Consider the following 16,391-nt stretch of genomic DNA (forward strand, 5'->3'; position numbering starts at 1 on the left):
TAACCTTAATAAGATGTTTCCAACAGAAAATGCACATAGATTTTTTAAAAAAATGCATACATTCACAAATTATCCCAAAATTCATGCAAATAAAAATACAAGCAAATTATAGAAATTTTAGAAGAGAATTCAAAAGAGCTGTCATATCCATAGTAAAACGTGTGCTAAAACAATGGACCGATGCAAAGGAAAACCTCCTACACTATATCCACAGAGTAAAAAATTGACTAAAATCACTTGTTAAATAGGATCTATAGAATACCTTCTTCCTACATGTACAAGATAGAATCAAATTTCATACTGAAATACTTACTAGAAAAAATGGAACTCCATTTTAAAATCACAGCGACCATAGGTATGCACGTAATATATTACGTGAACAGTGAATTCGTAACCAACCTATCCAACTATAACCTAACAAAATACGAACAATCTTCTCTATAAAGGCTTCAATCAATGAATTGAAGCCTTTATAGAGAAGGCTATAATGAATATATAATAAAAATACAATGAATATATAATAAAAACCTATACAGCCACAGCAATAGAAAAAAAACTAATTAAACAAATAGATAATGTGATAAACAAAAAACCAAATCTTACTCCTAACCTTTCATAAGAGGAATTTCAGTGCATCAAAAAATCAGCCACAAATAAAAACATCATTCAAAAGGCTGATAAAGGTGACTCAATAGTATTAATAAACAAATCCGATTATGACAACATATTGACAAACCTCCTACAAGATACAAACACATAAAAGAAACTAGGAAAAATCCTATCCCCACCATCAGATCAAAAATCGAAAAATAACTAAAAAGATTACACTCCGAAGAAAAGATTACAAGCAATTTGCACTACTACACATTCACCCTACATATTCGGAGTCACCAAGTTGCATAAACCAGACAAACCATTGAGGCCCATTGTAAGCTTCAAAAATACATCAACAGCAAACTTAAAATTTATGGTTGACATACTAAAACCCCTAATGAATTATTCCAAATATCGCATAAAAAAAAAGTAACACCGATTTTCATCAATCAAAAATATAAAATTAGAACCGGATGACAAATTATATTCCTTCGATATAAAATCACTATACACCCTCAAAAAGCTGTGAAGGCCACTCAAGACATGTTACACAATGATCCCACACTTAAAAACAGAACAAAATTAGATATTTCGGATATAACAATCTTATTAAATATACTGGTATCAGCTAATTATTTCACCCATGAAGGAGAGTTTTACCAACACGTATATGGGGTATCAATGGGCGGTTCCATAAATGGACATCTCTCAGAATTTTACCTCTTGGAAATAGAAAACCACATCATTTACAAGTACTCTTCCCCATTCCTTAAATTTTATGGAAGGTACATAGATGATTGTCTGCTTATACCAGACACCATAAATACCATCTTCCATGAGTTGAATAATGTAGATAATCAGCTACAATTCACAACTGAAACAGGATCAACTTCCTAAATTTAACATTAACAAAAAATGCCACCAAAATCAACACTAAAATATACCACAAACCTACAAATAAGGGGAATTATTTACATTTTGATAGCTACGGCCACCTCTCTCACAAAAAATCAATCCTAATAGCCCAGTTCAACAATGCTTTCAGGTATTCATCTGCAGAGGATGAACGCAAACAAGAAATTGAAACACTTAAGAACAGATTTTCCAACCGCAGTTACCCAAAATGGCACCTTAAATACAGCCGAAAAAAAACAGTAAAGAAAAACCAAAATGAGAAGCACTAAAAAACAATGGATAGGGCTCCCATATATTGAAACGTACCAACAATCATTGAAAAAAATCTTCAAAGATTCCAGAGTAAACCTAGCCTTTGGCAGCTCCAAGGAACTATGGACATACCTAAAAATCTCCGGATTGCGATTGCATATACATAGGCAGCATGAGAACATTACTACATACAAGAATCCAAAAACATAAAAGCAGTTTAAAAGTAACTGCAAATAACAAATAAAAAATAGACCGAATGGAAAAAAATAATAGTTCCGAATTGGTAGCTCACCACTTAGACACAGGACATTACCCTTCCTTCGAAAGCACAATAATAATTGACAAACAAGACACAAAATTTAAGTTAGAAACCAGTGAGACATTAGCAATGAGATCAATAAACATACATAGACCAACAATAATCTCTGAAGAATGTGACCTAAAACAAATATACTAAAAGTTCAACTTTGATAACAGAACATAATACCCCCCCACAATGCAGGACCTCTACTAACGGGGACGGATAGTCAAGCACCCAGATTTCCAAGTGAAACCTTTCTTTCCCTCCCTCCCCTTTTTAAAAAAACCTGTAAGCTGTTCTAAATCTACAATTTCGAAATTCCCAAACTATAAGTGTAAATATAGTGAGGCGGGAAAATTTTCCCTCCACCCTACTTCTCCTCCTTTTGACTACTCAACCCCCCCAACCACGCTTTTGAAATACGGCAATGGAACATTCCCGGGCTATAAAAGATGGCCTACGACTTTCACCCTCCTTTGAAAATGGTATTAACGAAAAGCCCCCTCATCAGGCTTCAGAACATCTCCCTTTATACCTATAATAACTCCCCATGCAAGGATTTAGGACAAAAGCTTGCTTTTTACTTCGCCCCTTCCATATATATGCAATTTCAACACCTTCCGAATTACACCTCATCCGGATGCAACCATTCCTGAAGAAAACTCCAGGTAAGAGAATTCTTCTGCCTTAAAAATATATATATAATAATCCTAAAATTTAATATTCCAAAAATAGCCTACACTATCCTTTTTTAAAATGAGATCGCAGATCCACTACAAGGAAAAATTACAATAAATAATTAACATTTGTCCGATTTTACAAAAATTAGCAGGTCTCAACTACTCAAGTTGTCTGTCCAACTGATAATTTATATGCATCCCATGCATTTTCTTCTCTACCATGAGTCTCATTAGTTCATCTGACATCTCCATTTAGGCATAAACCTTGAACAGTATTTCTTAGTCGGTATGAAAGGCCTAGTAGCTTCCAAGATTAATTCCTTGAATGTTTCCCATTGATAATTTGCTGTTAGCAACATCATTATTTGGTTCCACTGTATAGAATTTAAAAACTGTCTGAGACAACTGAAGTCACCTTTATGAAAGCAAAAACCCTTCCATTTACCCCTGTTGCTAGTTACATCTTTAAGTATATCCCACATCAGTACACTGTGATCCAGTGGTTCCTTTATCTGCAGATAAAGATTGATTGCTGGTATGTTAATTGATACACAAGAGTGAGCTTTGGCATTGAGTTGGGCAGCTGAGAACTTGGTGTAAATTTGATGAATTTGAAATGCTGGTCAAGACATCAAAGGCAGATACTGTTGGGATATTAACATTGATTATCCTTGCATTAAGAATTTTCAGATAAAGGAACTACCAGGTGGCAATGCTCACAGTGTACTGATGTGAGATTTACTTAAAGATGTAACTACAATCAGGGGTAAAAGGAAGAGCTATTTCATAAATGTGACTACAGTGGTCTCAGACAATTTTTAAATTCTAAGGAGTGGGTTCAACTGATGATATTAACAACAGCAAATTCTAAATGGGAAGCATTCAAGGAATTAACCTTGGAAGCTACTAGGTTTTTCATACCAAGTAAGAAATACTGTTCAAGGTTTAGGCCTAAATGGATGTCCGATGAACTAATGAGACTCATGGCAGAGAAGAAAAATGCATGAGATGCATATAAATTATCAGGCAATACAAAAGCCTATAACAGATATAGGCTAGTTTGTAATCAAGTCACAAAGCAGGTTAAGTTGATACACCATTTACAAGACATTGGGGAAAAGGATGCAAAGAAAAACAGCAAAGACTTCTTTACTTCTATATAAACTCTAGAAGGGGATGAATCTGATTAGTCCACTTGATATCGATTGATGGTTTGACTGCTGATGATCCTGCTCAGATAACTGAAAAACTGAATGAGTATTTTGCATTTACATTCATACACATGAGGAATTATGTAGGAAAGTGGAGGAATTACTTATTATACACTCTAACAGGGAGCTATATGATTTTGTAATAACTGAGAGAAAAGTGTAAGAGAAACCGTTGAAGTTAATCATAAGAAAGGCACCTGGGGTGGATGGGATTAATCCAATTATATTAAAGGAAGCGACAAAGGAAGTAAACAAACCTTTACCCATAATTATGAGAGCACTCTTGGAATCAGGGGAGCTCCCCACCGTCTGGAGATGTGCAAATGTAACAACAATTCACAAAGGGAATCAAAGGGTGACATGAATAATTACAGACCTGTTAGTTTAACTTCTGTTCCAAGAAAATAATGGAGTCACTGGTTAAAGAAGCATTTTAGGATCATCTAGACAAGACTGCAGTTATTGTTCAGACACAGCATGGATTTGTTAAGGGAAAGAATTGTCTGACCAATTTGATTGGATACTACAATGTGGTCACAAAGTTGAAAATAATTTTCTTGAATTCAAAATCTTAATTATGAGAACAAATGAAAACTGATTACAGATACTATTATATTCATCCAAATGCAATGATAAGCTGACAAACTTACCCACAATGACGACCCATTACTTCAAGGATAAATGTTCTTTGATGGCTATGAAAAAGTAAATAAATTTAAAATATACACAATGAGAAGAAAAAAAGCAGATTATTATTATATATAAATAAATATTACATAAAAATTAATATTATATATTAATTATACATTATATAAAAAATTTTAAAAAAGTTAAACATGTAATACATGGTGATACAATTCATCACACGGGATGATTCAAAAATGAAGTCAATATTTCTAGATGTATTAAATAAGAATACTGAGGGTAAAAAAATTTTAGAGGCATTTTTGTATTCAAGAACTGTTATCAAGTTATACTGGCTTTAAGTTTAAGGATGTCAATTTTGCACAGACATACAGAATCCTATAAACATAACATAAAGATAAGTAATAAATTAAATGAACATTGTTCAGAACATCAACTTTAATAAATTTAAACAGGTGTACTTTAATAAAGTACAGTACATAAATACCTGTATCATCATGTGGAATATGTAAGATCCCATTTGGAAAATGGGACGCCATTAACAGATATTCAAAGTAACTCATTAACAAACCAGACAAATTTCTGCATGCTTCAAGAGATGGATGTAATTAAATTGTTCAGGGAACTGATCAAAAACCACATTAGCTGCATGAATACAGTCAAATCAGGTGGTAGTGGCACATTTTACTGACAGGTCTGAGCCAGGGGCCACCTAACACAGACCAACCTGAAAAATAACTGTTGCACATTAACTGCCAGTTCAAGATTCATAGCATTCATCTGTCTAGCTTCCCAAATATACAAAATATTTTATTCTAGCATTTTTGTAAGTTTGTTTCTGTTTTTTGCAGAATTATTAAATGAAATTGACAAAAACAGTAAAATACACATATGCTTAGTTTGAATTTTGAGTGCTTAATGGTTTTATGAAGTTGAAAAAACAGTTTCATATTTATAAGTAAATAAAATTGATGAATTTGAAGTGCTGATCAAGACATCAAAGGCAGATATTGTTGGAATATCAGAGACATGGTGTCACACAGATATAAGCAGTGCAGAATTGGAATTTGGGGAGTACAATGTGTAAAGAAAGGACAGACAGGGTAGGAAGGGAGAAGGGGTTATGCCATTAGTTAAGAAACACATAAAATCTAAGGAAGTACATCCAGTTGACAATTGGCACCTCCGTAGCCAGGTGGGAAGGATCAGCAGTGCGTAGCACACGCTTCTTGATTAGACCGGGGTTCGAGCCCGTCACCACCAAATATGGAGGATGCAGAAAGGTCGGGGAATGACCACCACATATTCCCAGAGCAATATGGCCTTAGTTGCTAATGCTCCTAAAAACCAAACAACAACAAATAACTAGTTGACACGGGTGGGCAGCAGTGCAATGTTGAATCTGTTTGGTGTGACATAAACACTTGGAAAGGGAAAATGAAATGAGGAGTATGTTATAGGCCTAATGACTCTGGTGAGTACAATAAACAGTTGTGCAAAGAAATAGAATGGGTCAGTACCTCAGAATGTCTTGTAATGGGGGATTTTAACTTTGCAGATATTGAGTGGAACTTGTGGCTTGGTCACTCGCACGCTAGCAAGGCTTTTGTGGATTTATTGCAGGATTGTTTTCTATAGCAACATGTTCAAGATGCAACCAGAGAGAGTAATACCCTTGATCTCATTATCAATAGTGATTATTCATGCATTAAGAATTTGCAGATAAAGGAACCACTAGGTGACAGTGATCATAGTGTACTGATGTGGGATTTAATTAATGATGTAACTACCATCAAGGGTAAAGGGAAAGGTTTTTGTTTTCATAAAGGTGACTACATTGGTCTCAGACAGTTTTAAAATTCTATACAGTGGGATCAACTGATGATGTTACCAACGGTGAATTCTAAATGGGAAGCCTTTAGGGAGTTAATCTTGGAGGCTACTAGGCTTTTCATACCAACTAAGAAATACTGTTCAACGTTCAGGCCTAAATGGATGTCGGTTGAATTAATGAGGCTCGCGGCAGAAAAGAAAAATGAATGGAATGCATATAAATTATTAGGTGACACAGAAGCCTACAGCAGATATAAGCTAGTCTGTAATCAAGCCACAAAGGAAGTTAGGCAGGTGAAGGCAGATTATGAGAAATCTTTGGCAAAGGACCAAAGAAAAACAGCAAAGAGTTCTTTACATATGTAAACTCTAGAAGGAAGGGGATGAATCAGATTGGTCCACTTAACATAGATAGCTCAACTATTGATGATCCTGCTCAAGTAGCTGATAAACTGAATGAGTATTTTACATCTACATTCACACATGAGGAGTTATTCAAGTAGGGGAATGCCAGAAGTTTATCACACTCTAACAGGGAGCTAAGTGATTTTGTAATAACTGAGAGCAAAATGGAGGAGAAATTGTTGAAGTTAAACATAAAAAAGGCACCTGGAGCAGATGGAATCTAATCAGTTATAATGAACAAGGCAGCAAGGAAAGTAAGCAAACCCTTAGCCAAAATTATGAGAGCAACCTCAGAGTCAGGGGAGATCCCCATGGACTGGAGATGTGCAAATGTATCCCCAATTCACAAAGGGGGTTCAAAGGGTGACACAAATAATTATAGACTTGTTAGTTTAACTTCTGTTCCAGAGAAAATAATGGAGTCACTGGTTAAAGAGGTGATACAGGATCACCTAGACAAGGCAGCAGTAATAGTTCAGACACAGCATGAGTTTGCTAAGGAGATGTCTTGTCTGACCAATTTGAATGTATACTACGATGTGGTCATAAAGGAACTGGATGCAAAAAATATTTTGATATCATATACGTGGATTTCAGGAAAGCTTTTGATACTGTTGCACATGGAAGACTGCTGTACAAATTGGAGTGGTATGGCATTAAGGGCAAGTTACTGCAATGGATAAAGGGATGGTTGAGTGGGAGACGGCAGAGCATGGTAATAAATGGACACTGCTCAAAATGACTAATGTTATTAGGGGAGTCTCCCATGGTTTGATACTGGGCTCGTTGTTTTGTGTACTTATCAGTGATATCGATGAATGAAGGTATATCAGGCTTAATGTTCAAGTTTGCAGCTGATACAAAGGTTGGCAGGGTTGTTAATAACAGTAAAGACAGTATGCTACTGCAACAGTATCTAGAAAAGTTAGGCAGATGGGCTGAGAAGTGGCAACTGAATTTTAACATTGACGGATGCAAAGTACTCCATATAGGTAGCAGTAACCCAAGAGAAATGTACCAACTGTGTGGTACTACACTCAGGGAGGTGGAGAATGAAAAAGACCTGGGGGCAATTGAGAAGTCAGATATGAAGTTCTCTGAGCAGTGCAGATGGGCTGGCAGAGCAGGTCATGGAGTTTTGTCAACGATATATAGGAATTTTGCTAGAAGAGACAAGGAGGTGCTTATCTCTTTGTTCAAGGCAATGGTCAGTCCACACCTTGAGTACTGTATACAGGTCTAGAGGCCTCATTTTAGGAATGATGTAGAGTTGCTAGAATGAGTACAGAGAAGGGCAACAACAATGGTGAGAATAACAAAGGGGTGCACTTACGAAGAATTTAAGTGCTGCAAGTTGCAGCATCTGGAGACTAGGCACTTGCGATGTGGTTTGATCAAGGTGTATAAGGTCTTGAATGGTTTGAGCGGGCTCAATCCTGATGGGAAAAATCCGCTTGCTCAGATTAAAAACCTGAGAGAACATAAATTGAAATTGAGGAAAGACAGTTGTAGAATAGATGTGCGGAAGTTTGCCTTTAGCCAGCAGGTAGTTGATTGCTGGAACAGACTTCTGTCTGTTGTTGTGGAAGTTAATAGCTTAAATAAATTTAGGGCTGAACTAAAAAAACATTTGGAGTGACCAAATGGGTGAAACAGGAAGGGGTTTTTTTTTTTTTTTTTGGCTGATGCTGTATAAGCTTTCTTTCTTGCATCATATTGCCGCAACCATTGCTATTGCCAATGTTTTGGGTTTATAGTGAGTATTTTCTGAAACAGAATTAATAAAAGTTTAGATACAGTGAAAAACATGAAGTACAAAAAAACACATTTTTACGTTTCAATTTTCATTAAAAAATAAATACTTAAATACATTTAATGAGCATCACAATTTGTAAGTGATATGAATGGTTAGCATATGTAGAGTTGAGTTATTGACAAGCCAAATAAATATTCTGCATCTACATTCACTTGTGAAGAAGTTTTTAGAGATAGGAATAACAGAACAATACCAAATTTAAGTGAAAATTAATTATATTAAAATATTTTTAAAGTAGAAAAAGAGATAAATAAACCTTTGGATATAATTATGAGAGCATACTTGGATTCAGGGGAGGTGTCTATGGACTAGATATGTGCAAATGTCTCCTCTATTCAAAATGGGTGAAGTAAATGATTACAAACCTGTAAGATTGTCTTGTGTTCCAGGTAAAATATGGAGTCACTGGTTAAAGAAATAATGGAGGACCAACTTTACAGGAATGCAGTTATACAACAATCATAGCATGAATTTATCAAGGGATGACCTTTTCTGACCAATCTGATTGGTTACTGTGATGCAGTAACAAAGGATCTGGATGCAGGAAAATAATTTTGACATCATATACTCAAATTTCAGAAAACTTTTTCATACTATTCTGCATGAATAACTATTGTATAACTACCTTTATACAACAGTCTTTGTACAAGTCATCACTGGTGCTCTTCTTGTACTAATATTATTAGTGGAGTCGCACAAGGTTCAGTGTTGAGCCCATTGTTGTTTTCAGTAATTATAAATGATATTGATGAAAGTATATCAAGCTTAATCTCTAAGTTTGATGATAATACAAAAGTTAGTTGGATGGTTAATGGCAGTAATAAGGATATGTCATTGCAGCAAGTTCTAGAAAAATTAAAAGTAGGATCAGCTGAGAAGGCATAGGATGTGGGAGGATGTATGCCTTCCTTGCATCATTGCCAATACTATTACTAGTGTTTCGATATACAAAATATTCTTTGCATTCATAGCCAAAGATGTCTCATAATCTACCTTAGCTTGCCTAACCAATTAGTGACATGATTGCAGATGAGTTTACATTTACTATAGGTTTCTGTGTCCCTTAATAATTTATAATCATCACATGCATTTTTCTTCTCTACCACTACACTCACACTTCATATGATATCCATTTAGGTCTAATTCTTGAACTACATCTCTTAGCTGGTATAAGAACCAAGTAGCCTCTACAATCACTTCCCCGAAATACCATTTAGAATTTGTAGTTAGTGACATCTTCAGTTGCTTCCATTGAGAAGAATTTAAAAATTGTCTAAGATCAGTATAATTAACTTTACAAAAACAAAATTCCTTCCCTTTACCCTGAATATTAGTTTTATCTTCAAGTAAATCCCAAATCAACAGATTATGATCAATACCACCTAGTGGTTTCATTATGTGAAAACTTTTAATGCATGAAGAGTTACTGCTGATAATGAGATCAAGAGTATTGCTTTCTCTTGTTGCTTCTCTAACATGCTGGCATAGAAAATAGTCACAGAATAAATCCAGAAATGGTCTGCTTCTATGTGAGTAACAGACCAACATGTTCCAGTCAGTATCTAGAAATTTAACATTCCCCCATTATAAGATATTCTGTTTTTCTGTGTAGTTGTTCATCATACTCATCAGAATCATTTGGCCTACAACAGATGCCTACTCTAATTTTTTTCACCCAGTACTTAATATCACACCAAACATTACATTTGCCACACATGCTAACTTGGTGAACAACCATAGATTGTGTGCTTCTTAACTAAGAGCATAACTCTTCTTCCCCCCCACTTGTACTATTTTTCCTATCAGTACACATTGTACTCATCATGTTCAAACTCCACATCCCTTATTGTCTGAGTAGCATATGTTTCCAGTATCTTGACACCAACTGCATTTTATGATTTAACCAGTACTTCAAACTCATCATACATGTTTACTACTGTATACTCCTGGCATTAATATACAAACCTATAAGTGCAGCAGTTTTCTCTTAGTAACCCTAACATAGGTGACGTATTTTCTTTTTCCCTTAGGATACCCCCAGGAAGAGTAGAAACCCAACAATACTTTGCTTTATTAGCTGCTTGTTTATATCTCAACAGAAGCAGTGCATTAATTACAGTGGATTAATGACCAATTTTATTGGATACTACAATGTGGTCACAAAAGAACTGGATGCAAAAAATAATTTTAATATCATACATTTTGATTTCAGGAAAGCTTTTGATATTGTTGCATATAAAAGATTGCTATACAAATTGGAGCAGTATAGCATTAAGGGCAACTTGCTGCTATGGATGAAGTGGTTGAGTGGGTGAAGACAGAGAGTGGTAATCAATGGACACTGCTCATTGTGGAATAATGTTATTAGTGAAGTCCCCCCAAGGTTCGGTGTTGGTACCTTTGTTGTTTTCTATAGTTATCAATGACTTTGCTGAAGGTATAACAGGCTTAATATTAAAACATTTCTCTACTGGTAAATAGGTAGTGTTTTTTATTTTTAGAGAGAGAGAGAGAGAGAAAATCATTATTGCAATTAGATGAATGCAATATAGATAAATAAGTAATGTTGCAACTGCCCCGTAGTAGTAGTAGTAGTAGTGACATGTGATGCAAGAAAGCAAGTGTATGAGCTTATGCAGCATCTGCCAAAAAAAAAAAAAAAAAAAATCACACGATTCCCTCCAAATGCCTGTCCAGTTCCTCCTTAAATTTATTCAACCTATCAACTTCCACAACGACAGATGGAAGTTTGTTCCAGCAATTAACCACCCACTGGCTAAAGGCAAATTTCTGCACATCTATTCTACATCAGTCTTTTCTTAATTTGAATTTATGCCCCCTTAGGTTCGTAATCTAAACAAGTGGAAGAATCCCATCAGAATTTAGCGTGCTCAACCCATTCAAGGCCTTATACACCTCAATCAGATCACCGCACAGGTGCCTAGTCTCCAGCCACTGCAATTTGCAGAACTTAAGCCTCTCTTGGTAAGAAGATCCCTTCATTCCCCTCACCAATCTTGTTTCCCTTCTCTGTACATGCTCAAGTAAATCTATATCCTTCCTAAAATGAGGCCTCCAGACCTGTACGCAGTACTCAAGGCATGGCCTGACCATTGCCTTATACAGAGGGACAATGCTAGCAAAATTCCTATATATCATTGACAAAACCCCTCCCTGCTAGCAAAATTCCTATATATCGTTGACAAAACCCCATGACCTGACCTGGCAGCCTGTCTGCATTGCTCAGAAAACTTCATATCTGACTGCACAATTACTCCCAGGTCTTTTTCATTTTCTACCACCTTAAGTGTAGTACCACACAGTTGGTACGTTTCTCTGGGGTAACTTCTACCCATATGCAGTACTTTGCATTTGTCAATGTTAAACTTCAGTTGCCACATCTTAGCACATCTGCCCAAATTATCTAGATCCTGTTGCAGTAGCACACTGCCATTACTGTCATTAACAACCCTGCCAACCTTTGTATCATCTGCAAACTTCGACATTAAGCCTGATATATCTTCATCAATATCATTGATAAATATACAAAACAACAGTGGACCCAACACCGAACCCTGTGGGATTCCACTAATAACATTAGTCCACGAAGAGCAGCACCCATTGATTACCACCCTCTGTCTTCTCCCACTTATCCATCTTTTTATCCATTGTAGCAACTTACCCTTAATACCATTCTGCTCCAATTTGTACAATAGTCTTCCATGCGCAACAGTGTCAAAAGCTTTCCTGAAATCCAAATATATGATATCAAAATTATTTTTTGCATCCAGTTCCTTTGTAACCACATCATAATATCCTATCAAATTTGTCAGACAAGACTTTCCCTTAACAAACTCATGCTGTGTCTGAATTATTGCTGCAGTCTTGTCTAGATGATCCTGCAATGCATCTTTAACCAGTGACTCCATTATTTTACCCGGAACAGAAGTTAAACTAACTGGTCTGTAATTACTCGTTTCACCCTTCGATCCTCCTTTGTGAATTGTAGATACATTTTCACATCTCCAGTCCGTCGGAACTTCCCCTGAATCCAATGATGCTCTCATAATTATGGCTAAGGGTTTGCTTAGTTGCTTTTTTTTTTTTTTTTTTTGATTTGGTAGTTGTTGGCGCATCGGCTTCTGTAGCCATATTGCACCTCCCAAGGTTTTTGCAGTACTTTGATCCAAGCCCGAGGCGGGAATCGAACCCGCGACCTTTGGGTTGCCGGGCAGGTACTTTACCCACTCGGCTAGCCCGGTCGGCTTTAGTTGCTTTGCCATCTCCTTTAATATAACTGGATAGATCCCATCCACCCCAGGTGCTTTTCTTAAGTGTAACTTCAACAATTTCTCCTCCACTTTGCTCTCAGTTATTACAAAATCATTAAGTATACTGCTACAATTTGATAACATTCTGCCATTTTCAAACCTTAATAATTCCTCATGTGTGAATGTAGATGCAAAATACTCATTCAGTTTGTTTGCTATCTGAGCAGGATCATCAACAGTCGAACCATCGATGTCAAGTGGACCAATCAGATTCATCCCCTTCCTTTTAGAGTTTATATAAGTAAAGAAATCCTTGCTGTTTTTCTTAGCATCTTTTGCCAAGGATTTCTCGTAATCTTCCTTCGCCTGCCTAACCTACTTTGTGACCTGATTACAGACTAGCTTATATCTGCCCTAGGCTTCTGAGTCGCTTGATAATTTATATGCATCCCAAGCATTTTTCTTCTCTGTCAAGAGTCTCATTAGATAACCATTTAGGCCTAAACCTTGAACAATATTTCTTAATAGGTATGAAACTTTTAGTAGCTTCCACGATTAATTCCTTGAATGCTTCCCCCACTTAGAATTTACTGTTGGTAACATCGTCAGTTGATCCCACTGTACAGAATTTCAAAACTGTCGGAGACCGCTGTACTCACCCTTACGGAAGCAAAAACCCTTTCCTTTACCCCTGATGGTAATTAAATCTTTAAGTAAATCCCACATCAGTACACTGTGATCACTGCCACATAGTGGGTCCTTTATCTGCAAATTCTTAATACACGAATGATCACTGCTGATAACCAGATCAAGAGTATTACTCTCTCTGGTTGCCTCTTGAACATGCAGCTGCAGAAAACAATCATCTAATAAATCCACAAAAGTCTGACTAGTGTGTGTGAGTGACCAACCCACAAGTTCCAGTCAATATCTGGGAAGTAAAAATCCCCCATTATAAGACATTCCGATTTACTAGCCCACTCTATTTCTCTGTACAATTGTTCACTGTACTCATTCGAGTCATTAGGCCTATAACACACTCCTACTCTTATTTTTGCTTTCGCAGTGCTTATGTCACATCAAAATGACTCAACAGTGCACTGTTCATCTATATCAACTGGATGCACTTCTTTTGATTTTATGGTTTTCTTAATTAACAGCATAACACTTCCTCCTCCCTTTCTATCCTATCTATCCTTGCTGTACACATTGTACTCCCCAAATTCCAGTTCTGCATTCCTTATATCTGTGTGACACCATCTCTGCTATCCCAACAATATCCGCCTTTGATGTCTTAACCAACACTTCAAATTCATCAAATTTATTTACTATACTTCTAGCATTGGTATACATGCAAGCATACATGCTCCTATTCCTATTCCTAGTTACTCTAACACATCCCATATACTCACCTATTTCAGGATGACTGCCATCCATCCCTGAAACCCCCAACACCCCATGCTCAAGGTCGCTATTTATTCTAATAGAAGTTGTGCAAGAATCACCTTCACCTCTGCCTACGGCTACTGTTAATCTATTAGTCCTTGTATCCCCCCAAGCTATCAGTTTTCCGACCCACCTATCACTGCCTCGATAGCATCAGCAAATATTCTTACACCCTTTCTATTTAAGTGTATCCCATCCCTGTAGAAGCAGTCTCTCCTGTTAACAAGTACAGTCCAGGCTGAAAAAAATTCTATCCCTTGAGCCTTGCACAATCTTTTTAGGGTCGAATTGATCGACAAGGCTCTCATCATATACTCCCTTCTATCGTGTCTGGGCAGAATTGCAGACTCTTTCAAATTCAACTCTAATTCTCGGCTTTTGTTCAACAGTGACCTGTACTTGTTAAGTAATTCTGCCGGTCTCCTACTCTTAATATCATTAGTGCCAACGTGTACAACTATAACACGTTTTGTGCCCTTAAAAGATGATATCCACTCTACAACGTCATCAACCTTTGTCCCTGGCAGACATACCCTGGTCCTGTTCCACCTATCCTTTTTACAAAGCATGTTTCCCGTTTCCCTGACAATAGAGTCACCAACAACTACTAGTTCCTGTGGGACCAGCGCATTCTGCCTTGGAGGTTGCCGCCGTGTTGTGTGATGACCAGTGCAAGCTCTGGCGTTTATGTGGGCAGCTGAGAACCTGATGGGCCCTCAATTTAGATCTTTCGAGGGCATCCACCCTGTCCTTCAAACTCTCATATAGGCCCATAACAACGCTGAGTTGTCGCCTCATTTCCTCACACTCCTTACATCGCGCACACACAAAGACATTCCCCATGGCAATATCATGTTCCGTTCCAGAGAGTTCGGCAAACATTTCACAAGTTGCACACTGCACTCCTGCCACTTTGTGCCCGTTGCTTTGCTACTCTAGTTTGGGCATGATACTTTAAATTAATAAGATCAATAAATTAAATTAATTAAATGTCAATACTACGCTAATCTAATAGAAACAGTGAAGCATATTACTCTATATAATTATACGTTAGAGCTACCTAGCTACCTCAATTAGAAATTTGAATTCCCTACCACTATATACAAAAACAATGAGTGCAAGATTCGAACAAAATAACGGTTTTACCCATATTAAGTATTAATCCACAAAAACTCTATCTAAATTAAAATAAAAATAACCAGCGTAACTATAACTATAAGACTATGTATTAAGTACAATATAAAATAACAATTATGTAAATAAAAAGGCAAACACTTATCGTTTTTTCGGAGCCTGTAACTCACAGCTGTAATTTTTAAAGAGAGTCAGCGCCCTGGCCTTCTGCCGTCACGGCAGAAGGCTAGGGGCTCACATCAGAATTAAATAATTACTTATCTACACAGTGATTTAAATAATACTTCAAACTCATCATACATGTTTACTACTGTATACTACTGGCATTAATATACAAGCCTATATGTGCACAAGTTTTCTCTTAGTAACCCTAACATAGGTGATGTATTTTCTTTTTCCATTAGGATGCCTCCTGGGAAGAGTAGAAACCCCACAATACTTTGCTTTCCTAGCTGCTTGCTTATATCTCAACAGAAGCAGCACATTAATTACTTTAGCATCTCTAAATGGATGCCAGAGAAACTGATGAAACTCATAGCAGAGAAGAAAATTGATGGAATGCATATAAATTATCAGGCGATAATTTACATGCATTCATCATATCTACACAACAATATAGAAGTAAAAATTTAAAAAAAAGGAACATTTTATTATGATTCTTTGCAGTATTAACTATATTTACATGTTGCATCATGTAAGGTTATATTTACAATAATATACATGAATGGCACTCATCTTCTCTGTGAAGACGCATCAATGCATTCTTGCTTACAGAAGCATGGGTATGGTCAGACTTTGTCTCCACATATAGCAAATTCTTTTTTTGTTGTTTGATAACTTATTAGAAGGAATAGGCAAATTGGTAGTGCTTTTTATTTTTATTATCCT

The 16,391-nt window shown here is 36.5% G+C and overlaps 1 protein-coding gene across 4 annotated transcripts in view; it reads right to left on the minus strand.

Moving 5' to 3' along the window:
• Window positions 1–16,391, minus strand: part of LOC150085475 (ATP-dependent 6-phosphofructokinase-like) — a 499,449-nt gene that overhangs the window by 352,608 nt on the left and 130,450 nt on the right. For all 4 annotated transcript variants that reach the window (XM_090374056.1, XM_090374057.1, XM_090374058.1 and 1 more), the window contains one exon: window positions 4,604–4,648. In XM_090374056.1, coding sequence (XP_090230182.1) covers window positions 4,604–4,648 — 45 coding nt within the window. The remainder of the gene's footprint in view (window positions 1–4,603; window positions 4,649–16,391) is intronic.

Source organism: Mastigoproctus giganteus, chromosome 5, assembly GCF_048544385.1.
Source record: "Mastigoproctus giganteus isolate SK-2022 chromosome 5, ASM4854438v1, whole genome shotgun sequence".
Taxonomy (NCBI): Eukaryota; Metazoa; Arthropoda; class Arachnida; order Uropygi; family Thelyphonidae; genus Mastigoproctus; species Mastigoproctus giganteus.